The sequence below is a fragment of the Pholcus phalangioides genome, unplaced genomic scaffold (genome assembly GCF_987345545.1).
Source record: "Pholcus phalangioides strain wild (caught in Gottingen) unplaced genomic scaffold, Ppha-v1.0 ptg000016l_1, whole genome shotgun sequence".
Taxonomy (NCBI): domain Eukaryota; kingdom Metazoa; phylum Arthropoda; class Arachnida; order Araneae; family Pholcidae; genus Pholcus; species Pholcus phalangioides.
Window position 1 is genome coordinate 6,483,772 of NW_028301609.1, and position 24,455 is coordinate 6,508,226.

Below are 24,455 nucleotides of genomic sequence, written 5' to 3' on the forward strand. Positions count from 1 at the left end.
AAATAAAATAAAGCACTTCTTGGTAAAAAGAGGGGTTTGAGAAGGAAGTGTTTAAAAAATTCTAGCACCTCGGATTATCCAAAATCTCGAACTTTCGAGACCGTATGTGTTGTTGGTGGGAGGCCCAACGGTATCTGGCAAATGGTTTTGGATGTTTGCAGTATGTTGCCTCATCTTTTCGTCTGCAGGAACTCAAAATCTCCACTCGGAAGCACAATGAACAAGTAAGAGGTACATACATCCGTTACGCAACGCGTAATTATAACATTTGATTGAAATAGGCTTAAGCCCGTCTGAAATTTGGAGGAGTCCTTATCTACTCGCACAGTGAAGGAAAGCAACACTCAAGTGTGTGATTTGCATAAAACTTTTTAACAGGACGTGGTGCGATTGAAATTGAGTCACCACGTGGGCGAGCATCACTGCAGTAATATATTTGATGTGTTCGCGAAATTATCAAAGTAGATGGTCCCATAAAGAATTCAACGACTGAATTCTTATATTTGGGCCGCCCAATATGAATGCTATTACAATTTTTTTCTTTTTTGCACTATGAATTTACTATACAGCGGGGCCTGTTTCCTGCATGGGCAAACGGGGCACGTACCCTAGCCAAAAAATGTTCAGGGCCCCAAAATTGGCTGCTTTTTTGTGTTTCACATACAGCCTACATGCCCTTGTCCTATGCATACGCCACTGCTTCAAAGAAGATTATATATAAGCCCCCCCCCCCAAAAAATCCATATTTGCTTATAACAAATAGCCTCAACAGTTGGCATATCCATTATTAAAGATGGCGTGCACGCTTACCTTTGGAGTATCGAGAAGCGTTTGCTCGGTGGATTCCTCGTGCCATTCTTCTCCACGTCCATGCAGAGTCATGCGCTGCAACATTAACAACTAAAAAGCTGAAGGCAGGTCAGCTCTAGAACATCCTCCATGTAGTCCGGATTCATCTTCCCTGCGACTTTTTTTATATATAGTCTATACTGCTTAAAAAAGGCATTGGAAGAGCAGCAATTCGACTTTTTCTTTCTTCCAAACCGAAGCACAACTCAGGTCTATCGCCATGGGCAATTTACTACCTATTGAATTGCGCCGGAAGTATAAGTACCTAACAGTCTGAGTGCGTATCTAGTGCCGTGTCTGATATTTTAAGTGCTGGCATCTATATTTCAGAAGTGAAGTGTACGATTGAATATTTGTACGCCTATTGCCATTACTTCCCTGTATATAGGAGGTAGTGCTATTGCTCTCCGCGGCGAGACTTCTTAACGGGGAGATCGGCTCGCATTCCCGCCTTGAACTTTGCCGCCGGTGGGGTTCGAACCAGGACCTCGCGATGCGAGCCCGTCGCTACGAAACACTAGGCCATCACAGCGGTATTGCTCCTTACTGCTAGAGCACAAACATTGCGCTTTGATCGGGCAGACAAACATGGAAGTGCGCCCAGATCGTAGAGCAATTCCACTGTCATATGATGCAGGAGTGACTGCAGCTCTTGCGCAACTGCCTGCACACACATCTCCTCTTCTTTCTTCGAAAAAAAAGTCAGTTGAACCGTCAATTTGTTGGGACAAAATCATTTGAAAATCTAGGAAAGTAATGTGTTGTTATTTTTGTATCTTTTGATTCCTTTGAAAAAAAATTTGTAAAATAATTCCTGTTTATATTTGATTTTGCCCACGTAAATAAGAAATTTATGACTGATGTAAAAGAGATGAGGGATGTAAAGACAATCGAATGAGATTATGCGTAAGTGAAATGGTGTCAGGTGTGGTTAGCTCACCAACCTCTCGGTGAGTATAAAATAGAATAAAAACAATTGAACGCTGCCGTCTAGAATATATAGGCAATAAATTGTAGATCTGACTAATTAGCACTCGTGCGACAAAAATGATCAATGATCTGGAAAAGAGAAGTTTCTTCCCAACATTGGCCTTTTCCATCCGCATCCGGAATCTAGACGCGTTTTCATTTACGTCAAGCATTATTGCCGCTAACTTCAAAAAAGAATACACCGAGCTTGAAAGGTTATAAATGTATCTACCTCAGCTATATCTAATGGAATAGATGTAGCATATAATTCAAAGTGATTGCTTCGAATAATATACGAGTAAAAACATTTTTTGGTAACATATTTCAATTGGGAGTTGTCTTCCACCAAAGGCAATGTCACAATTGTGCCCCCTTGATGACGCAATTCACATCGGCCGTCGCACTCTCTGCGAATTCCGAGCCATCCTGAAACTCATCTTCCAAAGAGTTATGTAAGAATAAAGTGAAAAAAAAATAATAACTTAAAAGACCAGTTACCAGTCGAATGAAATAGAGCGCCAAGACTTGGCGTCAAATAAATAAAAATAAGTAATGGCCTGACTATTATTTCAGACAACTTTTTTTTTTCCTTAGTTCCAGCTTGTCAACCTGATTCATATACGTATATACTATATGTATAAATATTTTTTTTATACGAAAAAAAATGGGAATCCAAGACTCGTAAATTGTGGGTAAAACGTGCTCACAAAACTCAAACCGGCTCCATTGGATGATCCAACAACTCACTCTTTTTCCACGCGGGTTGTCCAATCCTCCCTGTATGTGTGTGTCTCTCTCTTGACTTCTTCTATTGGCTTGTGTCTCGGTTAGAATTATTTCATTTCGGGAATGCCGTGTTGTTTGACCGATGCGGCCGTCCACCCCGCCCCCGTACAGTAGCCGAACCGGTAAGCCTTGAATAATAACGCCACGAGAAAAAGAAAATCGGGGGATACATACGGATATTCCATAATATATATTTCATGGCGCAACTGTGACAGTGTGTGTGTGTGTGTGTGTGTGAAACGAATGGCGATTTTTCACACCTGCCAAAAGCTCGGTGAGAAGTTATTCAAGTTCGTTTTTTTTTGTTGTCTTTGATTTCTTTTTTTTATCTCTGGCGTCGTCTTCTAATTTGCATGGCTCAATTCGGAGTTTTATGAGCACATTTGTACTAGCTGTAGTGACCGGCGCTGGCCGGGGGTTTCTCCTCCATACGCTGGCAGCATTAAAGAAGTGGCAAACCATGGTAAACATGTCTGTGAAACGTATTGTTTGGGAACCACGGTGACACAAGTGAAAATTCAAAAAAGTCATTGTTGAGACCTATAAACCATTGTTGCCCGACAATTTTTCACACATTTCGTACTGGCTATGACGAAATATTAAAGCAACCTAGCGTTCAATTTGGGGTCCTGTTTGATGTATGTATACAAAATTTGGCAACGATCGATCTAAAATTGTAGCTTTGTAGCTACTATACCCACACACAGACACAGACAGAAAAATCAATTTGTTGGATAGAGTGATTCCATAAATACTCTTGCTGAATTTTACTGGCGAACCGTTGATCCTAGGGGTATACTTTCAATTTAGATGATGTATCCAAATAACGTGTAAACTTTATATAGGTCTGGACGCACACGTCCGCACCTTGCCAGAACCGCAGCTCGGGCGTCAGTTGGCCGTGGCTCGGCTCGTCCCTCTTCAGACCGCACCTTTCCGTGTGTTTCTCGTGTTGCTGCCGTAATGCTGGCTGCCAGCTTAACGGAGCTGTGTCGTCCGCTTCAAGATTTTAACGCAGCCGCTTCGTTTTAATCAAAATATTATATATAAATGTGAAAGTATGTATGTTCTTTATACAAATCTACAGTTTTGGACCGATCGTCGCCAGATTTTGCATATACACCAAACAGGACCGGGATTGAACCGTAGGCTACTTTAAAAGTTCGTCAGAGCTGGGCAAATGCCCGAAATGGGCGAAAAACTGTAGGGCAACAATGATTTTGGGGCCCTCAACAATCACTTTCGGAACGTTTACTTTGGTTATCGTGGTTTCCAACAATGCGTTTCAGACGTGTATATGCCTTTATAATGGTTAGTCACATCTTTAATGCTGCCAGTATAACAGGTTATTCCTTTATAATGGTCTGTCACTTTTCCAATCCTCCCAGTAATTGAAGAAAACCCGGGAAGAGCCAGACATTTTTGCTTGCCAAGGGGCCATTCAAGTATTACGTCAGCATCGATGAGGGGACGGGGTTTGGATGATGCTTACGTCATCAACCACCTTTTATGAAGATATGAAATATTCTTACTGGCATCTTATTCGGTGCTCCAAAAACGGAAAACCTTTCGATAGTTATTGGGCACGTGAACTAACATTCTACCTATTGATATAAGTTCCCTACAGAGCCACTTTAATGATCTCTAAATGTTTCACGGATCCTTCAAGTGCTCTGGAAATCTTTCCGGGCCGCTTAAGTGCTCTGGAACTGTGCCACTCATCACTCAAGTGATCCGTAATTATGCCGCTTATTATTATCCGTAATTATTTCCACTTAAGTAATTTGGGAATGTTCCGCGGGTAACTTGAGTGATGTAGAACCCCACTGGGGCCGCTTAAGTGCTCTAAAACTGTGCCACATGTCACTCAAGGGATCTCAAATGAGCCACTGGCAACTTGAATGCTCTGGAATTGTGCCACGGGTCATTTAAGCGATTTGTAAATGTGCCGCTTAGTTCATTTTAACAAAATTAGGTTTGAGGGGGCAAGCCACATCAGATAACCTTCAGGGCTACATTTGGTCTGCTGGTCAAGGTTTTATCATATATGGCTTAAAGGGTGGGTAACAGTGAGTCTCTTGAAGTTAAAGTATATATTGAGTAAGGTATTTTCGAAATTTTAATTTTTTGCATTAATTGTTTTCTTGCATTAAAAATATTTTTTTTTTGTCTGTGGGGGGGGAGGCGCACGAACTCCCTATGCCCCCTCCCGCGTACGTTTCTGATCCCACCAATACTAGGTAGTGGGGTGCGTTAGGATGTAGGAGGCAGTGATGACAAAATCTTGCTCACAAGGGGGGAGGGTGGTCAAAAATGGCTAAAAATTTGCTTGCGTAATACTTGAACGGCCCTCTATATACAGGGTGTCCTGTAAGTGCTACTGCGGCCTTTATCTCATCAACCGCCCATCGTAGAGGTATGGTTTCAATTCAAAAAATGCTTTTTAAAAGGCGTTTGAATAATATTCGCTGCACAAGCTGGACGCATGACGTCGCTAACATCAGAGGACAACAACTACGACGACAAAACAGGGAATAAAAATGTTCAACGCCAGCTGATGAACTAAATGCTTGCCTCAAATCATCAACACTCTGACACGAAGTTAAAAAAATTTTATTATCCACCAACGTAGGAGTTTCAACTGCAAAATTACTCAGCACTGCTATCATTTTTACATCAGTTGATCAAACTTGACAATAGAAGAATTCCCGTAGATCAAAGCACTGGACTGATTACGTTCCCAAATGGATTTTGCCAGTTGTTAAACTCAGTTCAAGAAGTTGCAGACAAAGTCTTCCCAAACATTCAACAAAAGTACCGACACCATGAGTGGCTTTGTGAGAGAGCGATTCTGGCATCGAAAAATTACAGTGTGAACAAGATCAACGAAAAAATTCTAAAAATTATTCCGGGAGACTCCACATCTTACAAATCGGTTGACACTGTCACAGACACAGCGAAGGCAGTTCTGTATCCTGCAGAATTTCTGAACTCTTTGGATATTCCGGGTGTGCCACCACACAACTTGACCCTCAAAGTCGGAGCACCTATAATGCTTTTAAGAAATTTGGAGACACCGAGACTCTACAATGGCACCAGACTCTGCGTGAAGAAATTGCACAATTACATCATTGAAGCAACGATTCTAACTGGATGTGCCGTCTTCATTCCACGTATCCCAATTATCACTGAAGAAATTCCATTCACTTTCAAAGCAATTACAATTTCCGATTCCAGACATTTTACTTGTCCTTGTTTCCAGAAAGGTTGAGGGACACTGATCTATTGTGATCGATATCCTCCAATTTTCCAGCGCCAAGGTTTAATTAGTTCCAATATGTATTACCTTCGTAGTAATGTTTATGTACATTCCCAGTAGTATAAACAAGGGAAATTTTTATAATGTAAATAATATATGCGAGTAATTCAAATGTGAATGCCCAGCACTGTCAACGGAGGCTCTATTTGATTATTCCCGTCGCAGTGGCGGCTGTGTGTGTGTATTGCATATTCCGTAAAAGGAAAGGGAAACAAAACTGCCGAGAACTGCGACGGAGGCTTTGTTTCTTCGTTTCCCGTCGCAGTGGAGGCGTTGTACATACAACAGTTGTCCGTCGCAGTGGAGGCGCTGTATATACAACAGTTGTATATATATATATTGTATACATTGTGTATTTAGACCATTCTCAAATCTCTCCCACTTGAACATACCAGCTTCTTCTTTCTTGCCCACAAGTCTTTTCCACACTTCTTTTGAAATCCCAGGCTGCGGTCTCCGGCCCTTATGTGCCACTGGGCGCGCACATTCAATTTTTCTCCCTAAGTCATTGGGTTCAGCTATCCATTTTAGTCAAATAGCTTGTACGTTGCATCGAGTTGATGGCTGTCTTCATGGGGAGAACGATGCGAGTGATTCGATACTTCCTAGCACGGGGCAAGGGGAGCCATCACTATAGATCTTTGCTAACATTTCCGACGCAACTCTGTCTCTTTTGAGGTAACAGAAGTAATGTGCTTTGCATCAGTCCGGGGTTGTGAGCGGTTCTATCTATCTATCCGAGATTTAATTAATGAAAGTTATTTTTAGAAGTTGAAATCACAACCTTTCGGAGGGGGGGGGGAAATAATCTACGTGTATCCTCACCGTCTTTTTTCATAATTGGTGTTCAGATCGATTTCCGAGATCCGTTTTCTTTACATATATTTTTTCTTATCTCGTAAATAACTGATCCCACTGAATGATTATGGTTGTTGGGACCCCCCCCCCCCAACCCCCTCTGCTTTTACATGTGTCAAAAAATTATATATATTGACTCGAGGCGCTTTTCATATTTCTTTCGACTAGGGCCCCCTCCATGCTTATTAACTTTCGTTGAAGACCTCCCTCCAATTTTTTTGATCGGTCGATTTAATCGATTGGCCAATTTTCGGGGCTCATCTGTACAAACATTTCTCTCTCTTTCTCCGTGTTTTCATTTTTAATGTTATATTTCCCATGATCACAAAGTGGTTATGAGCTTCATTTTTCGGTTCCGAAGTAATTTCTTGCCCTATTAATCTTTGTGTGTTTGTATATAATCGACTTCAGAGGTAATATCTTGGGTTTTGAAATCGGTTCTTTAGTTCCGGTTTTTTTTCTTTCAATATATCTCCTGTTACTTCCATTATATATATTAGGATTTGAAGAGAAAAAAAATCTACTCTTATGAGTTTTTTGAAGGAAGAATTATGATTTTTTTTTTTTTTTTTTTTTTTTTTTTTGGATGCGTTGTGACCGGCTCTTTGGATATCACTAGCTATAATACCCGCAGCTGCCCGGGTTTTCTTCAATTGCTGGGAGGTTTGAAAAAGTAGCGAAAACCATTATACTATTAGGTATTCAAGGACATCAAATAGCTATAACAACAACATTCTAAATATCCCCTTAATACAGTGGTTCTCAAACTTTTGTCACCTGCGTCTCCCTTGCCTAACTCATGGTTCGAAGGCGACTTCAGAATGGTTCTGAAGATATTTTACCCATATAGCTGAACCACTTCAAAGCGTAAATAGGCACACAAATCAATATCTCCATCTCACCGCAACGCCCCTGACAGAAGTTGGCGACACCCCCAGGAGCCGCGACGCACACTTTGAAAACATTGTTTAATACATACAGTGAAGTAAAACCATTTTGCTTTCCTCCAACTCTGTGCGCTTAGAATGAGCTAAAACACCTGGGTGTCCGAACATTGGCTGACTTAGACCAGGACTCCATGTGACGCAAACATGGCATCGATTTGTCGTTGTACGGCCTACACGACTATAACTTGTGGCTATAACGCGGACGGACCGCGCCACCAACGGAACTTTGATTATCCAGTCCAGACGTGCCAAGAACGCTATAATATCAATTTAGATTTAGATTCTTAGATCACGATTCATCATAATTACTCCGTTGATTTATACTCCTGTAATTGGACTTGTTATTCTGTTATATAAATTTATATATATATATACTCATTAATAAAATTCCGGATGCACCCATTTTTCGGGAACGCTTCGATATCTCCTCCTAAGCGGGGTGTGTCCGGTCCTTCAATATTCAATGCCTCCGACTCTGTCCATGTCACTAACCAACCCTCGCATCATATATTCTAGCATTTTGGTCTTCACTCATTTATGTATATGTAAGTATGTATCAAAAATGCTATTTAGTTTGTCTATTATTAACATTGTCCGTCTGATTGAATATTTGTTCATTGTGCAGATCAGGGGTGGCCAACCCCCGGCATTCGTGCCACAAATGGCACGCAAGCGCTTTTTAAAAATTTAAGAAATTCTATTCCATTTTTCAATCAAAGAAATCCTCTCCAACCTTTAAACAATCCTTTTCTTGTGAATGACAGTTTTGTAGGCTGCCAAACTTGTATTTAAAAGGCCCTCTTTTAAAATACAGTAAAAACCTCGATAAGTCGTCACCTCAAGTTATCGAAAACTTATGACGGCTTAAGCGGAGTGGCGTCAGTTTTAATGTGCAATGTTATGAAAATCGTATAAATTTAAAGTAAATGACATTTATTAAAGTATGAATCAAAATAACAATATTAATAAAATTTATAGATTGCGAAAGAAGAAATATAATAGCAATTTTTTCTTTTTTAGCTCTTATTACTTAAATTATTGTGGTGAAATATACTGTACACTTTGATTTATACTAGTAATTTTTAATTTAGACTAACAGAGCAACTGTTTGAATAAGTAGCTTTTCTTCATAACAGAACTCTATTGCACATAAATTCTACACATATACATCAAATTTAAAATTTTAGTATTTTAATTCATCAGTAGTTCATGATGCAACTACAAAGTAATCTCGGACACTTTTGACTTGGTGGAGGGGCCCTGGGCAGGGAAAAGTAAACAGAAGACCTCAACTTGGGAAAGAATGTCTGATTTTTCTCAACAAAGATACTTTGTTTAAATTTCAAGCCCTAAATTAGTAGAGTCCATGCTTTCTATGATTATTTATTATCCGTGCCCGCGCGTTGCACTTTGACTTGATTAATTTGATTCTTCGATTTACATAATTTTTGATTTCCTTGGACTATATGTAATCTTTGGCATATCAATAAATCTTGGTTTTGCCGGAGATGCCCTGCCACCGGGGGGGGGGGGGGGGCGAAGTGCTTACATTGCTTCTTGCGACAAAGCTTGGGTGGCTCGCGGTTTGTCCAGTTTCTCCAATGGAGCCCAGGCAGAAATGAGATCTAGCTTGAACAGTCCCCAACGTTCCAAAAACCTTTGTCGGGAAATGAATTTCCCCAGCGTAACTTTCGTTACTTAAACTGTTCCGTTTGGGTGTATAGGATTTTATGGTGACTTTTAAGCATATGGCAATGCTGTTAACAAGATCTTTTTTTAATGGGAGCCATAAAAATAGTCTGTTCCTCTTTCTCAAACTTTTTCATAGTGACAAGTTAACCGAAATTAACGACGAGTAAACGAGGGTTTAATAACATTGTGGTCTATGAGAGCTGGAAGGGTCTGAAGAAAAATGACAACTTATCAGGGTGACGACTTAACGAGGTTTTACTGTAATTGATGACTTTCTATTCAGTACGTTTCTGTTCGGTTTTTCATCTTTGGTTTGGGCATTGTTGCTGCTCCCCTCCCCCATTGCACAAGACTCGGGATCGTTCACATGGAAGGGAATGCAATTTGTAATACAATTACACTGTATATCCATGAATTCTTGGGGGTGAGCTAAGCCCTCTTACAAAGTTTACCCCAAACACCCTGAGTTTTCAGGTTTCGGTATCTATGTCCAACATTGCGCAGGTAAGATGAGCTTCTACCGATATACGTAGGCCACATACAAAACCTGCCTTGCCATAATTGAATTTGTGACGAAGTAAAAAGAATTTAGAACTCAAAAGAGTGACTAACTGAACATTTTTACAAAATAAGGGAACAGTCTAACAATATTTTGCAAGAACAGAAAGAATGCTCGTGTCCCGTAAAACGGTACGTGCGGTCTGTGTTAAAATTCGTGGAGTGACACGCTTATTGAGAATAATCTTGATTCTGGCACTGCTTGAAAAAAAAATTGGCCACTTCTGGTATTAGATGCAGGAGTAGATTTCGATGTATCTACTCATTGCTTCTTTTTTTGTTCCATCCTTGTAATTGTATATAGTAATTATTAGGGCCGCAACTAGATGGTCAGCGGGGACAAGCACGCATTTTGGCGCCCTCCTCATAATGTTGCAGGAGAGGTTAAAGAGTGGAATTTGCACCCCCCTCTAGTTCGGCACCCGGGGCACCAGATCCACCTGCACCCCCCCCCCCCAGTTGCGGCCCTGGTAATTATTCACTGAATACTTCGTGTTCATTCATCAGTATAGATCCCCAGAGATCTGTTAATGAATTAGTTTTCCCGTTATCATGTAACATTTCATCATGATTACTAATCCAAATAAATAAAATCAGTTTCACATCATTCCTACCACGAATTCATATTCATCAAAAGTAGGGCTGGTCCGATTAATCGATCAGTTGTTAATCGCAGCTAAAATTTTTAGTTGAGTTAATCGACTCGATCAATGATTTTAAAATTACATAACATTTTTCCCACACACAACACTTACTCTCATACACTTTTTCACCTCGCATCAAACACAAACTCAAATTTCCCTTGCCAAAATTTCAAATTGAAGATCCCAGCTCGCACGGAGCCGTAACCTTCACGGAGCTAACGGGGGGCGCATTTATAAGACGCGCGTTATACCTCCTACAAAGTCTCATTTCAGTCGATCAGTCAGACGTAACATTTTAGATGAGTGACTGTACTTAAAAAATATTTGAATCAATGTGTATTAATCAATTTTTCAGCATTGTGGGAATACATATCGATTTAATGAAAATTAGCGATACAGAAATTTCAGTTTCAAATTGAGTTTAATGGGGTTTCGGAAGACAAGACCAAAATTTATTGTCTCCACACTGAAAACAACGGTTTTTGTGTATTCCGCGTATATTTTTGACATCCATATTTTTGTAGACTTTTTTTCAGCCGCTTCGTTGGGCAGTTTGGCTGTTGTGGCCTTTGTATTTGGGAGGCAAGAGTTTCCAGGAAAACACAAGCAACAGTATGAAGATTGGAAGTAGTTTCAAAATTAGTAATTAACTAATTAAATTGACCAGATCCAAGTGAAAAAATAAAACTCCGAGATTTGACAAATAACGTTCAGCATCTTAAATTGCTGCATGTGGGCAGCTTTGATTTCTTTTTTAATTCATCCTTGTAGTTGTTTGAAACTAACGAATAGGTGTATGAAATGAGTAAAAAAAATATTTTTGCAGCATCAGTTAATATATACAGTAAAACCCCTCTTTTGCGTACACTCGCGGGACAAAAAAAAATTCGTCCGTAAAAGAGGTTTGTCCGCATGAGAGAGGGGATTCCTGTTGTAACTGTAAAATGCAGTATTAACAATAACTGAAATGGTTCTTTGTTTGTGCAAATGAACAAAAAGAAGATGCGTTTAAAGGCACGAAAGTACATAACTGTTACACAGGTGCAGAATTAAAATTACAAAACATATATTATACTGAATTTATATATTTTGGAAAAACTGATAAATCGATGTTCTGGTGGGTTTTGCTGCATATTCCAACTAATTCGAACATTGGCACGCCAGATGTTGGCCACCCCGGTGTATATATCATTGGCTAAATATCCCTAGTTAATTTTTAGCGATTTTTTTACTCTATTCTTCATACGCTTCATTGACATCAACAGATTCACCTACAATTTTTGAAATACAATTTAGTGGCGCACACGAGAACGATCAAACTAATCGTACACAACTGCGTCTATAGCAAGTTCTTCTCTGCCTTCGGAAATTTATTTCGGTTTTTTAGCCATTCTTCTTGCCAATGGTTCCCTTTGCTTTAAAATGGGGTGTATCTGTGTCCTCCCGACATCGAATTCATTTGCCACTGCACGAACTCCCCATTTTACGTTATTCACTGTATTCGATGACATCAATTTTTATTCTTCCCAATCTCTTATCTTAGTGATAGAGAGCGACGATTACTAGAGCTGGCCATTTTAAACAGTGTGAACTCGTGTAAAATATACGAATACAACCATAAAACTGACATCAAAATTATCGAACATTAACAAACTTCAAACCAAAATTTCATTGAAAAGTAGACGTAAAAGGTGGATCAAATATTAGAATTTGTGCTGCTATTTACTAAGTATAATTTGAATACAAATACAACGCCACAACAGGCAAAACGCCCAACGAGGCGGCTGAGAAAAAGATGCCCATAACAAATATATGGATGTCATAGTTCAAAACCAAGATTTCAACTCTTGGTGTCCATACAGGGGTTTTAGTTCAATTGAACGAATGATGAGAATGATGTCCATGACCGTATCTGACGGTGACCGTTAAGCAGGGATTCGAACTGCATTATTTAAATTGGTTTTATTGCCGGGATATTTCTATTTTACCGTAAAACGGGTGTCCGCATCTGAGGAGTGACCGTTAACAGGGGTTTCACTGTGTATATAGTTACGAAAAATATTCGATTAAAATTCGGTTGATTAATCGATCAAAGATTTTTGATTAACCAGTTAAAAATTTTAATCGATTCCCAGCCCTAATCAGAAGTGGTGTGGGTCGAATGCTGCTCCATCTTATGTTTGTCCATCACTGAAGTCTCAACCTAGTGTTTTTTTTGCTCGTCTTGGTACTTTCTCACAAAAACAAATCAAGACAGTATGTAATATAAGAAAAATGAATGGGTTGAAGAAAACAAAATGGAGACGGTTGAAAACAATACCAAAAAAATAATAATAAATAACAAAACAGATTTTTCTTATTAAGTAAAAAAAAAATTTGCTTCAGTTTCTCTTCAAGCGAGAAAAATTGGATTTATATCAAGCTTTATGATCTATTTCCACTCGTAGACCTTGTTTACGAAGAATCCACGGACGTTTCATTTCTTCTCTTGTTATTTGGTCCGTACGCCATCGGCGAAGATTACGAAGACGAATAGGCGTCCGTGGATCATATAAAAGAGGAGGATTGCCTCCTCTTGAAATGTGAAAGATACTTATCATAAGATTTGCCTCTTCGCCTCGATCTTCCTCCACTATCTCCAGTGTACACCGGCCGAAAGTTGCAGAATCAACAACAATAACAGCAACCTCTCCAGCCATCGTTGAGCATGATCAGTATGCCACGATTCTTCCGTGGGACATGCACACGGCGCATGCAAGAGATGCTAACTAAGAACTAGGTTGAACTGAATTATTATTTTTTTTTTTTAATATTCTATTGTGTTAGACCGTCTCGTCATGATGTAAAAAAGGTCGGCAACCTTCTCTATTTTAACCTTTGGTGAAACGCTCTGTTCGAGAGGATTAAATTCCGACGTATTGGACAGCTAGCTCTCTAATGCTGGTACGGCTATTTTTTTGAAAAAATAATTTCAAGTATTATTTCTCTCGATATCTATATCGTTTCAACCTCTACAGCTGACTTGGGGGTGATGTCCTTTCTTTTGCAAAAACGTCCTTCAAAATTAGCGACAGGTTCGCTTTCTACTCTTCTTCTACACTAGAATTAAACGCAAAAATTATGAATTTGTATTCGTACCATGCGTTTGTTGAAAAGACAGGAGAAATCTCAGGCATTTTACACACAGGATATACAGGATGAGTAAAAAGTCCGTAGAAAACCGGAAAAATAACCGAAATAAAAAACGGTTTGCAGGGTTAGCATCGCTAGGTCACGGGAATTTTTGTAAGACAGGAAAAAAAATAACTAAAAAACAGCCGATAGGTGGCACTGACGTACACAAGTGAAAGAAAAGATACGTGAATAACGAACAGAACGCCTCTAAATCGTTTATTACAGCAGTATGTGTTCCACATGACACCACTACAGGGGATAACACATTGCAGGCGAGTCACAAATCCAGTAACTGTGGACTGGTTGCGAATTTCTTTTAGAACAATTAATTAAGAACGAATTTCTTAGTTCTTAGAACCGTTTCATTTGCATATTTCCACCGAAGTCGCTCGTTCCAGCGCCACCTATCGACTGTTTTATTTTCCTGTCAAAAATATTCCCGTGACCTAGCGATGCTAACCCTGCAAACCGCTTTTTATTTCGGTTATTTTTCCGGTTTTTATTCATTTTTAAAGTTTCTACGGATTTTTTTCCCTCCCTGTATAATTAACGGAAAGTATATGATTCTGTTCATTTGCTTATAAATAATTATCTTTCCTGAACATTCATTGGGGTTACGCAAACAGAAAAGAGCATTTCTTTCCACGCTCGTAAAGTGAAGTAACATTTATTAAAATCTAGCCAACAATGTACTTCAACCAGTTATGGTTTCCCACAGTACAGGGTGTTTCAAAAAGAACCATCCGATTTAAAAAAAATCATAACTATTCAGCTTTTAATCCGTTTTGATCGGATAATGTATGGGTATAAAGAGGGAAATCGCGAGTTTCACGCAATTGCCGACACGTAGCGCTGACGTTCTTCCTTCGGCCGCCACTTCAGTGTTTGCCAATATTGGCTTTTCCCACAGTTAGAAACCGATTCGGATGACTTCATTTCCCAGTAGGTTCGAGAATTTTCGAACAATCTTATTCCTAAATGATGAGTCGGCCGTACGGGACTAGACGATTCAGTTAAACATCACTGGCCTCCAAGATCGCCGGACCTCACAGTGTGTGATTTCTTTTTGTGGAGGTTTATAAAAGACTACGATCGTGTGCCTCCCCTTCCAGCTACATTATACGAACCTGAACTGAAAATACGCATAACAGCAGCCGTGGAAGCAGTGGATGCAAACATGCTCGCTAAAGTTTGGAAGGAATTTGACTGCCGTTTAGACATATATCGTGCATTCCAAGGTGGACATATTGAGCACCTTTTAATTTGGTTTAAAAAAACTTTGATTAGCCATGTAATATAAAATTAATCTTAATTGTTCAATATTTTTCGTAATGTAACGCATTTTAAATCGGGTGATTCTTTTTGAAACAACCCCTGTACTTCTTTTCTTCAGCCAGCAATGGTTTTCAACACAATCTCGGCCACTAATGATTTCCAACAGTACTTCAGCCAGCTGTGATTTTCAGAGCTATTTCAGATAGCTGTGATTTTCAGAGCTATTTCAGATAGCTGTGATTTTCAACGCAATCTCAGCCAACAGTGATTTCCAACAGTGCTTCAGCCATTAATGATTTCCAACAAAAATTGGGCCAGGAATGGGTTTCCAACGGTACTCGGACCAGGAATTATTCCTATCGCCACTTAAACCAGCTGCGATTTCTCGCACTTCGGATCACAGCAGCTGGTGATAAAAGTTTGAGAACCACTGGCCTAGATATTTATCGTGTTTTGTGTATTGGTACTTTTCTACCGAAACACCTTTCGCCCGCCGGATGGAACGCCTTGGTGGGCCACTTTTAAGCTCTAATCATTCGGCTGTTATACGCCTTTCTCCAATACACCATTGAGGGTTATCTATACCACGCCAATGGCTCCTGGTTTGGGAGACTGTATTACAGCCTACACTCAGTCATAAAAAAGAGCAAAAAGTACACCCTTCTCGCTATCAATTTCTTCAAAGACTCAACCCTTCAATTCAATAGAAATTTTAAAAAAAAATCAAATGAGTCATCAGGCACTTTTTACGTATAAAAATATCGATAGATGTAAATATCGATTTCTCCTGCTGCTGCTCGATCTCATCCGCCATACTAAGGTCGAAAACAATGCCAACTCCCAAAAAAAAATCTCATCCGCTACAACAAACCGGTGAAATTGAGGAGCTACAGGATACCCCGGGCAATTGTGGTTGTGGGGAGAAATCTGGATATGATAATAATGTACACTCTGGGGAGAAATATCTGAACGAAGCGAAAGACACAATCACTGTGTGTGTGTGTGTAGATATACAGTGTAGATTCCAATTTTAAGGGTAAGGGATTGCGATGATGTACTCATGCGAAACCCCCCAAGTAATTAGATTACCCGGGCGTAAAATAGAGGAAAATACCCGCCCCCGCACACAGTGGCGTATAGAGTTCCTACTCAATTGTTTTTTTTATTGTTATTTTCACCGCATCAAACATATATATAAAAAAAAGGGGGGTCGCTCGCCATTGAAATTAAAAGAGCTTGTGCTAAGCCTTTAACGAAAAATTGCTGGTTCGTTAATCCGATAAAGTTGGTTCGGAAGCGGTCTTTTGTGTAAAGCTTGGCTCCTCTTTCTCTCCTCCCTCCGAATTTTTTTTTCTTTTTTGGATTTTGTTTCTCGGGAATTGTGGCAAAAAAAAAAAGTGAACATTGGGCAAAGTTTTTAGCTTCTATTTTGCGCTTATGAGATTAAGAATAGAAGAGGCCCCAAAAAAAAAAGCGATTAGTGGTAAATCCTTTACTTTTTGAACGTATCAGTTTACTTGCTTTTGTGGAGGGAAAGATAATCTTTTCCCCAAAAAAATGGCAGCTCTTTGATCCGATTTTTTTCGTGAGTTTGATATAATATTGTATTTATTATTTCGGAAATGATCAGAGATCACTGATTTGTTATTTTTTTCCTGCTACTAGAGGTCACTGATCTTTTTAATATTTTTGAAAATTATAAAAAGTTATTGTCATGAAGGTGTTGCTATTTTCTTTTATTGTCAATTTAAGGGTTATTATTGTAGTGGCTTCGTGTGTGTTGTTTGGAAGTTGATGTTGGTTTAACTCATAAGGTTGGATTCACATCTACAGACAGTCACCGTGTCGTGTCAGACACGGCAAACGTTCTTTAATACAAAACCAATGAACGTGTTCATATCTATCTTATTTTGTGGCTGCGCAGACGGGCATTTTCATGTTAGAGAATGCTTGCCGTGTCTGACACGACACAATGAGTGTATGTAGATGTGAATCCACCCCTAAGCCCCGTTTACATGTGCAATATTGCGGTAGCATTGGGAGTTCAAGCATTCGATTGACTTTTATTTCCTCGTAGGGGAAAGAGGAAGAAATATTTACACCCTCTTCTATGAGGATTTTTGCGGAGGGAAGGAAACCGGATTTTTCATTTCCCACGTTAACGGGTCTATAGTTTCCCAAAATTTTTATATTCCATCACCCCCTTCAAAATTTTTTTCTCATCTCTTCCCCGAATCAAGCCAACCCATAGGATCCTATACTAAATATTAAACCCACTTCTACCCCCCTCCATCGCTCACATAATGCCCATTTCATAATGCCCACTCTGCGAAACATTGGTTTAACTGGTGTGTGATTTTGGAATGAAATCCAGGCTTACAGCGGAAAAAAATGTTGGGATAAAAATTTTACTCCCATATCGTTTTACAGTTTTTTTTTAATGGAGAAATCGTTGATGCTTCGAGTATTGTTGGCTCAAGTACAGTTCGGGTAACCCTACCATGCGCCTCGCAAATCTTCGAAGCTATCGTGAAAAAAAAAAACAGTTTTTTGTGGAACTGTCGGAGTTGGAAAACCAGCTCTTTTAGCTGATCATTACTATGTGCCATTTGCGGCGTTCGAAGCCACGGATATTCAACCCTTTCGAACCGAGCACAACTCAGGTCTATCACCATCTATGGGCGATTTACTACCTAGTGAACTGTGCCGAAAGTGTAACTGTGTGTGTACCTAACAAGTCTGAATGCGTATGTAGTGTTGTTTGATTTTTCAGTGTCGCCATCTATATTTCAGAAATGAAGTAAGTGAGGTGTTATGATTGAATTTGTGCTGTTTGTAAGTCTGTTGCTCTCTGTGGCGAGACTTTTTAAAGAGGAGATCGGCCTGCATTCGCGCCTTGAATTTGGGAACCACAGAAAACCAACTTCAGCCGATCACCACTGCGGTGACGGTGGGGTTCGAACCCATAAGACTACGTTGTTGGTGTCCTGAAAAGCATTGTCCTGGTTGAAGTTCTGATGGATAGCTCTGCCGAATGGAGTAAACCTAAAGTTATGGTGTTACGAATGTGTGATTATTGTTGTATTAAGTAACGTCGAAAATAATTACTGGCTATAGAGCCAGCGGCTATTTAATTGTAACCACTATTCTTAAGATGTGGTTACCATTGTTGTCAGAAGTACTGTTGAAATCACGGGTATCTGAAGTGTTGTTGAAATCATGGTTATCTGAAGTAGTGTTAAAATCGAATTCTCTCTCTCTCAAGAAGCATTGCTGTAACCATGGGTTTCTAAAGTATTGTTGAAATCCTGGTTTTCGAAAACCTTGTTGAAATTGGATTCCGAAATATTGTTGAAATTATCGCCGGCTAGAGCGCCGTACTGGAAATCTCTCCTCTTTAAGACAATGGTGGCTGAAGTAATACCATTGTTGTATTGAAACTATTGTTGGCTGAAATATCATTGAAAGTTCTTCCTGACTGAAATAATGTCGGTAATGCTGTTGGAAATCGAAAATCCTTGCTAACCTGAGTATTTCCAGAAATCATTGCTGGCTGATGTGGTGTTTGTTGGAAATCATTGCTGGTTGAGTTAACGTCGGCTGAAATGCTGATGAAAATCCTTGTTGGTTCTCCAGCCAAAAAATGATTTCTAACATCATTTCAGCTCACATTAGACCAACATTCATTTACAATAGTTGAGGTAATGACTTTTGAGTCATCGTTGACTGAAGTAACTTTGGAAATCACTTATGGTTTCAGTATCGTCTTCAGTATCATTTTTGTCTAGTGTGTTGCGGCGATCATACTGACTGTGTTATCATAAATCATTGTTGTTTCAAATATAATAGTAAATTAATATTTTTTCAGAAGCTAATATTATTGTTATCAAGCGTTAAAACTGTCAGACACGTTTTTATCTTCGTATTTTCTTGTCTTTGTGCTGTACCTTTTTTTTTTTGCAAAATTTCTTTTGATTGTAACGCGGTATTTCAATCTCTTTTCTGGGATTAAAGGCGTTGCCATTTCGCACTAAATAACTCGCGACTCATTCATTGTGTGAATGACAGACACCCTTGCTGCAAGTGCAGTACCTATATTTATAAATTGAAGAGGAGGAGGCACCCACTCAGCGCCTCCTTTTCCTAAAGATTATTATAATAATGGATTTTTGATAACACGTGTGGCTTTTCATCTTGACGCGTATGGTAGTGACAGACAGGTCGCTCTGTTGTGTGTGTGTGTGTGTGTGTGGTTGGGGGCCACTTCTCCCTTTTGCACTTCGTCTGATAACGGGGAGAAATATGGGCTGAAAATGCCGCAGAGATATCAATATCTTCTATTTTTTTCCTATTTTCATCTCCACTTTTCAGGAAAATGGGGTCCTTCATGTCGATATCATTGGTTCTTCTAATCAGAACTGCAAAATGGATCTGTCTTTTTATAAAAGAATTCATAGCACTACGTAACGATTTTTGTTCCTGGGCAAGAAGCCTTGAAAAATCTCTAGCTCTAAAAACCTCACTCTAAACGTCCCCATTTTATAAACTTATTCACCATGAAAATATAGTGCTTTTCTCAGTTACTTTCGTCCATAACCATTTAAGGGTTAAAAAAAAATTTATCAGTTAAAATGTGCCTTCTAGAAAATATTGAAAACAAGTGTACGGGACAGGTACTGTATATACATTATACAGGGTGGGCAAAATGTCCGTAAAAACTTTAAAAATTCATAAAAACCGGAAACACAATGGAAATAAAAAAACGTTTTTGAAAGGTTAGCATCGCTAGGTCACGGGAATTTTTTTAAGACGGAAAAAATAGCCCAAACATCCGATAGGTGACACTGACGTACACAAGTCAAAGAAAAGATACGCTACGCAAATAACGAACAGTATGCCTCCAAATCTTTATTACAGCAGTATGTGTTCGACATGACCACCACTACAGGGATAACACATTGCAGGCGAGTCACAAATCCAGCAACGGCAGAGTGCAGCAGGTCCACGTACACGGTTTACAACTGCTTGTGGATTAGGCGCGCAAGTTCTTATAACTGGCTCATTTGCGTATTTCCACCAAAGTCGCTCATACCAGCGCCACCTATCGGCTGTTCTGAGGGAGTTTTTTTTCCTGTATTAAAAAAATTACCGTGACCTAGTCATGCTAACCCTGCAAACCGTTTTTTATTCATTTTTAAATTTTCTACGGACTTTAGAACTGAAACTAATGTGCTGTCCCTATCAAATAAAAAATACAATAGGGAATATGTGTTGCGCTTCTTACTAATGTTAGTTTACTGCAGACAAACAGCAACTGTTAAAATTTTGAAGCAAAAACTTGACAATTCAACTAATATTATTTCTCGAAAAATATTTGTCAATATCGTATTATGTTGACGTTTTTCTATGTGGCACATTAATCAAAAACTGATCATCAATTTCAATCAAAGAATCACAACAGTTATTTTTTTTGTTTGATAGGTGACAGCGGCAGCAGTTCAATGATGTTTCTGACGTGTAATATAATGTATATACCAGTGGTTCTCAACCGGTGCTCCGTGTGAACTCCCAGGGGCTCCTCGGCCGCTCGAGGAAAATAAAAACAAAAAAAACTAAATTTGAAAAAAAATAATTATTAATATTTTTGAATAATAAAAATGTCAGTAAATTCGATGAATAAATAAAAAATGGGCCCACGGGGCTCCGCCATAGAAATTATATACCGGAAGGGCTCCGTGGGTCCAGAAAGGTTGGGAACCGCTGGTATATACAGTACTTGTCCTGTACACTTATTTTCAATATTTTCTAGAAGTCACATTTTTACTGATAAAATTTTATTTTTACCCGTTTATTGGTTATGGCAGGGGTTCTCAATTTTTCCCCCGCGGCGCCCCTTTTCCTAATCAACGCTTATCCGTGACTCCCCAGAGCAATTCAACAAAGAATCACTTCGAAAAAATCTTTGGAATGGGTGGCTGCTCCGCGGTGTCCCTGACAAAGGATGGAAGCGCACCAGGACAACGCGGTGCACAATTCGAGAATCACTAGGGTATGGACAAAAGTAACAACGAAAGACACCATTTTTTCATGGTGAATATGGTTGCAAAATATGGACGTTTAGTCTCAGAATGACTGAGAACGTTCGCTTGTACAAAGAGTTTTTTGCTGAGCGAAGAAAAATTCCCTGTATTGTATGAGGTAGCATGTTCTCGTAAATTTTGCAATACAAGAATCCTCACACTCAAGAATATCAATAGCGGATCAAAAATTTCTATAAAAACATCCATTTTACAACTCATAATTTCCTGATGAAACACAAAGTGTCATTCATGAACATTCGTCATCCAAGAGTGGGGTCTGTTTTTTCCTTAAAAGACCCAATCTCGTTAATATTCGAAATAAAGAACAGCTTTGCGAGTATTAATAACAAGAAAGTTTTCTTCTTTGAAAGCCCTTCGGGATTTTTTTTAAGGGTTCTGTGGCGTTTAACCATACGGAACCCCAAAAAAGCTGTCACGGAACACCAGTTGGAAATCCATGGCAGTAGTAGATGTAATCGCAGCAATTGTCTTGTGTTTTGATATTTGTGTGTACTGATCCAGTATAAATTAATTTTATAATTTTTTTTTTTTTTCTCTCTCCAGGCATAAGACCAAAGTCCAGAATCTGCTGCCGTGCAAACACGAGCACCACCACCACCCTCCGGGAGGTCACTGCGATTTGACTGGAACTGGGCAGAATGGAGTCACGTACGAAGACGTCCTCATAAACCACCATCCGACTCGGCTTCCTCTCGCGGGTCCACCTATGGTTGGTGGGCAGACTCTAATGCCAATGGAGGTTTGTACGAGATTTTTTTTAACTTGGTTCTGTGTTGTCAGTAATCAGTACTTGCTGGTTAGTTGCTATTGATAGAGTTGGAATGGGTGCCCTGGAGGGTATGTCCTGTCGACCTGTCCCTCACTGAGGTTGTCCTCCTGGCCCGGATAGTAAAAGGTATCTCCAGTGTTGTTTCGTCAACCGCTTAAATCCCTTCTGGAAACAGAATGGTTGCACCCGACCAGAACGTGGTCACTAACCATGTTCTGGTCGAGTGTGTCAGTAATCGTTAATTCCCAGGTTCTCCGGGCTGGAGCCCTGCCAGCTTTTCCCGAGTCGGAGTCACGACTTCCTTCAGTTGTTGGAGTCATTCTTGATTTATTATAATCAGCTTCCGATGCAAGTACGTATCTTTTAGTTCGATGGGCCTCTGGATTTCTAGGCCCATGTAGATTTTGGGCATTGATTTTGAACTTTGGATTTCATTGAATGTGACTAAATGTGACACGAGTGATCATTACGTGGAATTATTTCATAGTTAACTTTCTCCTCCCTCTCATTTTTCAGCTGCTGGACGTCAAGCTAGGAGATATGGTTCCTCCGGAGTCGACAGCACTCCACCCTGGATCGTACTACCCGACGTGCCGGAGTAACGCCGGGCGTATAGTATCCGCTAAGCCATTCCATCCCATGTACGAAGAGATATCGAGGGAACCATCTGCGGGCCGCAAATCGGCCACCAGCAAGAGCTACGACTCGGACGTCGAGGAAAGCGGGAGGGGTGGCAGGAGCTTCACGAGCGAGGACGACTTCGCAGAGGACGAACTCAGCGGCATCGAATACCCCAGTGGCGAGGGCAGTCGCCACTGCTCGGCCACCAGCAGCGTGCAGGGTTCCACGGGTGGGGACTTGTGCAAGGACCCAGTGTCCAGCGACGATGCTGCCGGAGAAGACTGTGACGGCTATCCCCAGCAGCAAGCTGGAATCATGATGGTCGCTCCACATCCGCAAAACAGCACTTTCGGATACCCCAGCAAGCAAAATATGATGAACATGCGAGCTGGTGAGCAGCTCAATAGGATAACCAATAACGCTCCCCAGCAGCACAATACTTTCCACCCTGTTGCTCACGGTGCTGCTGCTGCCTCTCTGCTGCCTCACGACGAGCGTAAGAAGCAGCAGCAGCAACAATTTGGAATGATGCCCAGTCGTGGTGGTGGTGGTAATAGTAATACCAATAACTTTGCCGTCCCTTCCGGTCCCGCGCACCAGAGCGGCAATAACTGGCCCGCGTATCCCCCGCCGGTCTGCAACGTCGTGCCCCATGACTCGAGAGAATCCCTGGATTCCCCCGTCGAGAATATTTACTCCACCATCGACGAAGGAGACGTGGTGCCGCAGGACATTGGACGATCGCCGATCACACCGAATCCTAGTCGCGCTCACGTGGTGGTCGGTCCGCCATCCAAAAGGTCTAATCCGGCCGCAGCAGCGGCACCGGGCTCCAAGAAGCCCGCATCGAAACTTCTGAAGCAGCAGCAGCATGGCGAAGTCAATAAACGTTTCCAAGACGAGGAAGACAGCGAGTCCTACGGTGACATCATGCCAGCTTATGATGCTACGTCGTGTATTACTTGATTTTCCCCCTCCCCCCGTGGGTTTATTTCAATTATTACACTGCTCAACACTGACTTTGTTCCTAAAGAAGTTTCGGTGATTTTAGGGGTGGTTCTCGGGGCACTGATTCCGAATCTAGCATTGATTGTTGTCAGATTGGCTCTGATTTCGGAGATAAAATGAGAATTAAATTTTAATACAAATCCTATTGAAACTGTATGAACTATAAATCAATAATAAACTTATGATTAATATATTTAACCCTTTGGAACCCGAGCATTCATTGTTTGCATGTTTTAAAATGTTTTTGCATTTTTTATGCTCAAAAAATGCATTAAAAACACATAAATGTCAGCAAATCTTTTATTTTTTTCAAAAAAAAAAATCCAGCTTTTTATTTTATTTTTTATGAAGTAATTTACTTCACTCATACAAATATTTTTCATCCAAGATGATGCAGGGTATATTCATCTTCACACAGAAATTTTTCCAGAATTTTACTGCTAAATTTTACGTAAAAAATTACACTTTTCCCGGAGACTGTTTTCTCTGCGAGCTGTCTTAACCACCAGAAAGTTCAACTTTAAGTGCTGCCATCTGATGAAAGCTCTCAAAGTTCATATTCACCATATTTCTAACTCGAAACTTACACAATCCTTTCAAGTCGGGGCTCAACTCCCAGAGGGCAAAAGAAAAAATTCTACAGTGGAAGAAAAGCATCGACACAGCGAAGCAACAGGCTTCCACAACGGTACAATTATTCAATCATTGCACTTCTTCTCATAGTTAGAAAAATTGATGGCAGAGGCAGCACTACACATAACCAGCGTTACACGGTAACAAACTTCGTTAGGTTCACAACACGTACAAGCAGCACATTCCTACATGTAACAATTCGTTGGGAAATTCCGCAGAGGAATGTGGACGAGGTGCATGTGTGGTTTTGTA

At 40.1% G+C, this 24,455-nt stretch overlaps 1 protein-coding gene across 2 annotated transcripts in view; it reads left to right on the forward strand.

Annotated features, from left to right (window-relative positions):
* LOC149074940 (uncharacterized) overlaps positions 1-23,768 on the forward strand; it is a 153,305-nt gene extending 129,537 nt beyond the window's left edge. For both annotated transcript variants that reach the window (XM_089245891.1, XM_089245892.1), the window contains exons 3-4: positions 21,716-21,911; positions 22,458-23,768. In XM_089245891.1, the coding sequence (XP_089102017.1) occupies positions 21,716-21,911; positions 22,458-23,528 (1,267 nt within the window). In that variant the 3' untranslated portion in view covers positions 23,529-23,768. The remainder of the gene's footprint in view (positions 1-21,715; positions 21,912-22,457) is intronic.
* Positions 23,769-24,455: the final 687 nt, after the last annotated feature.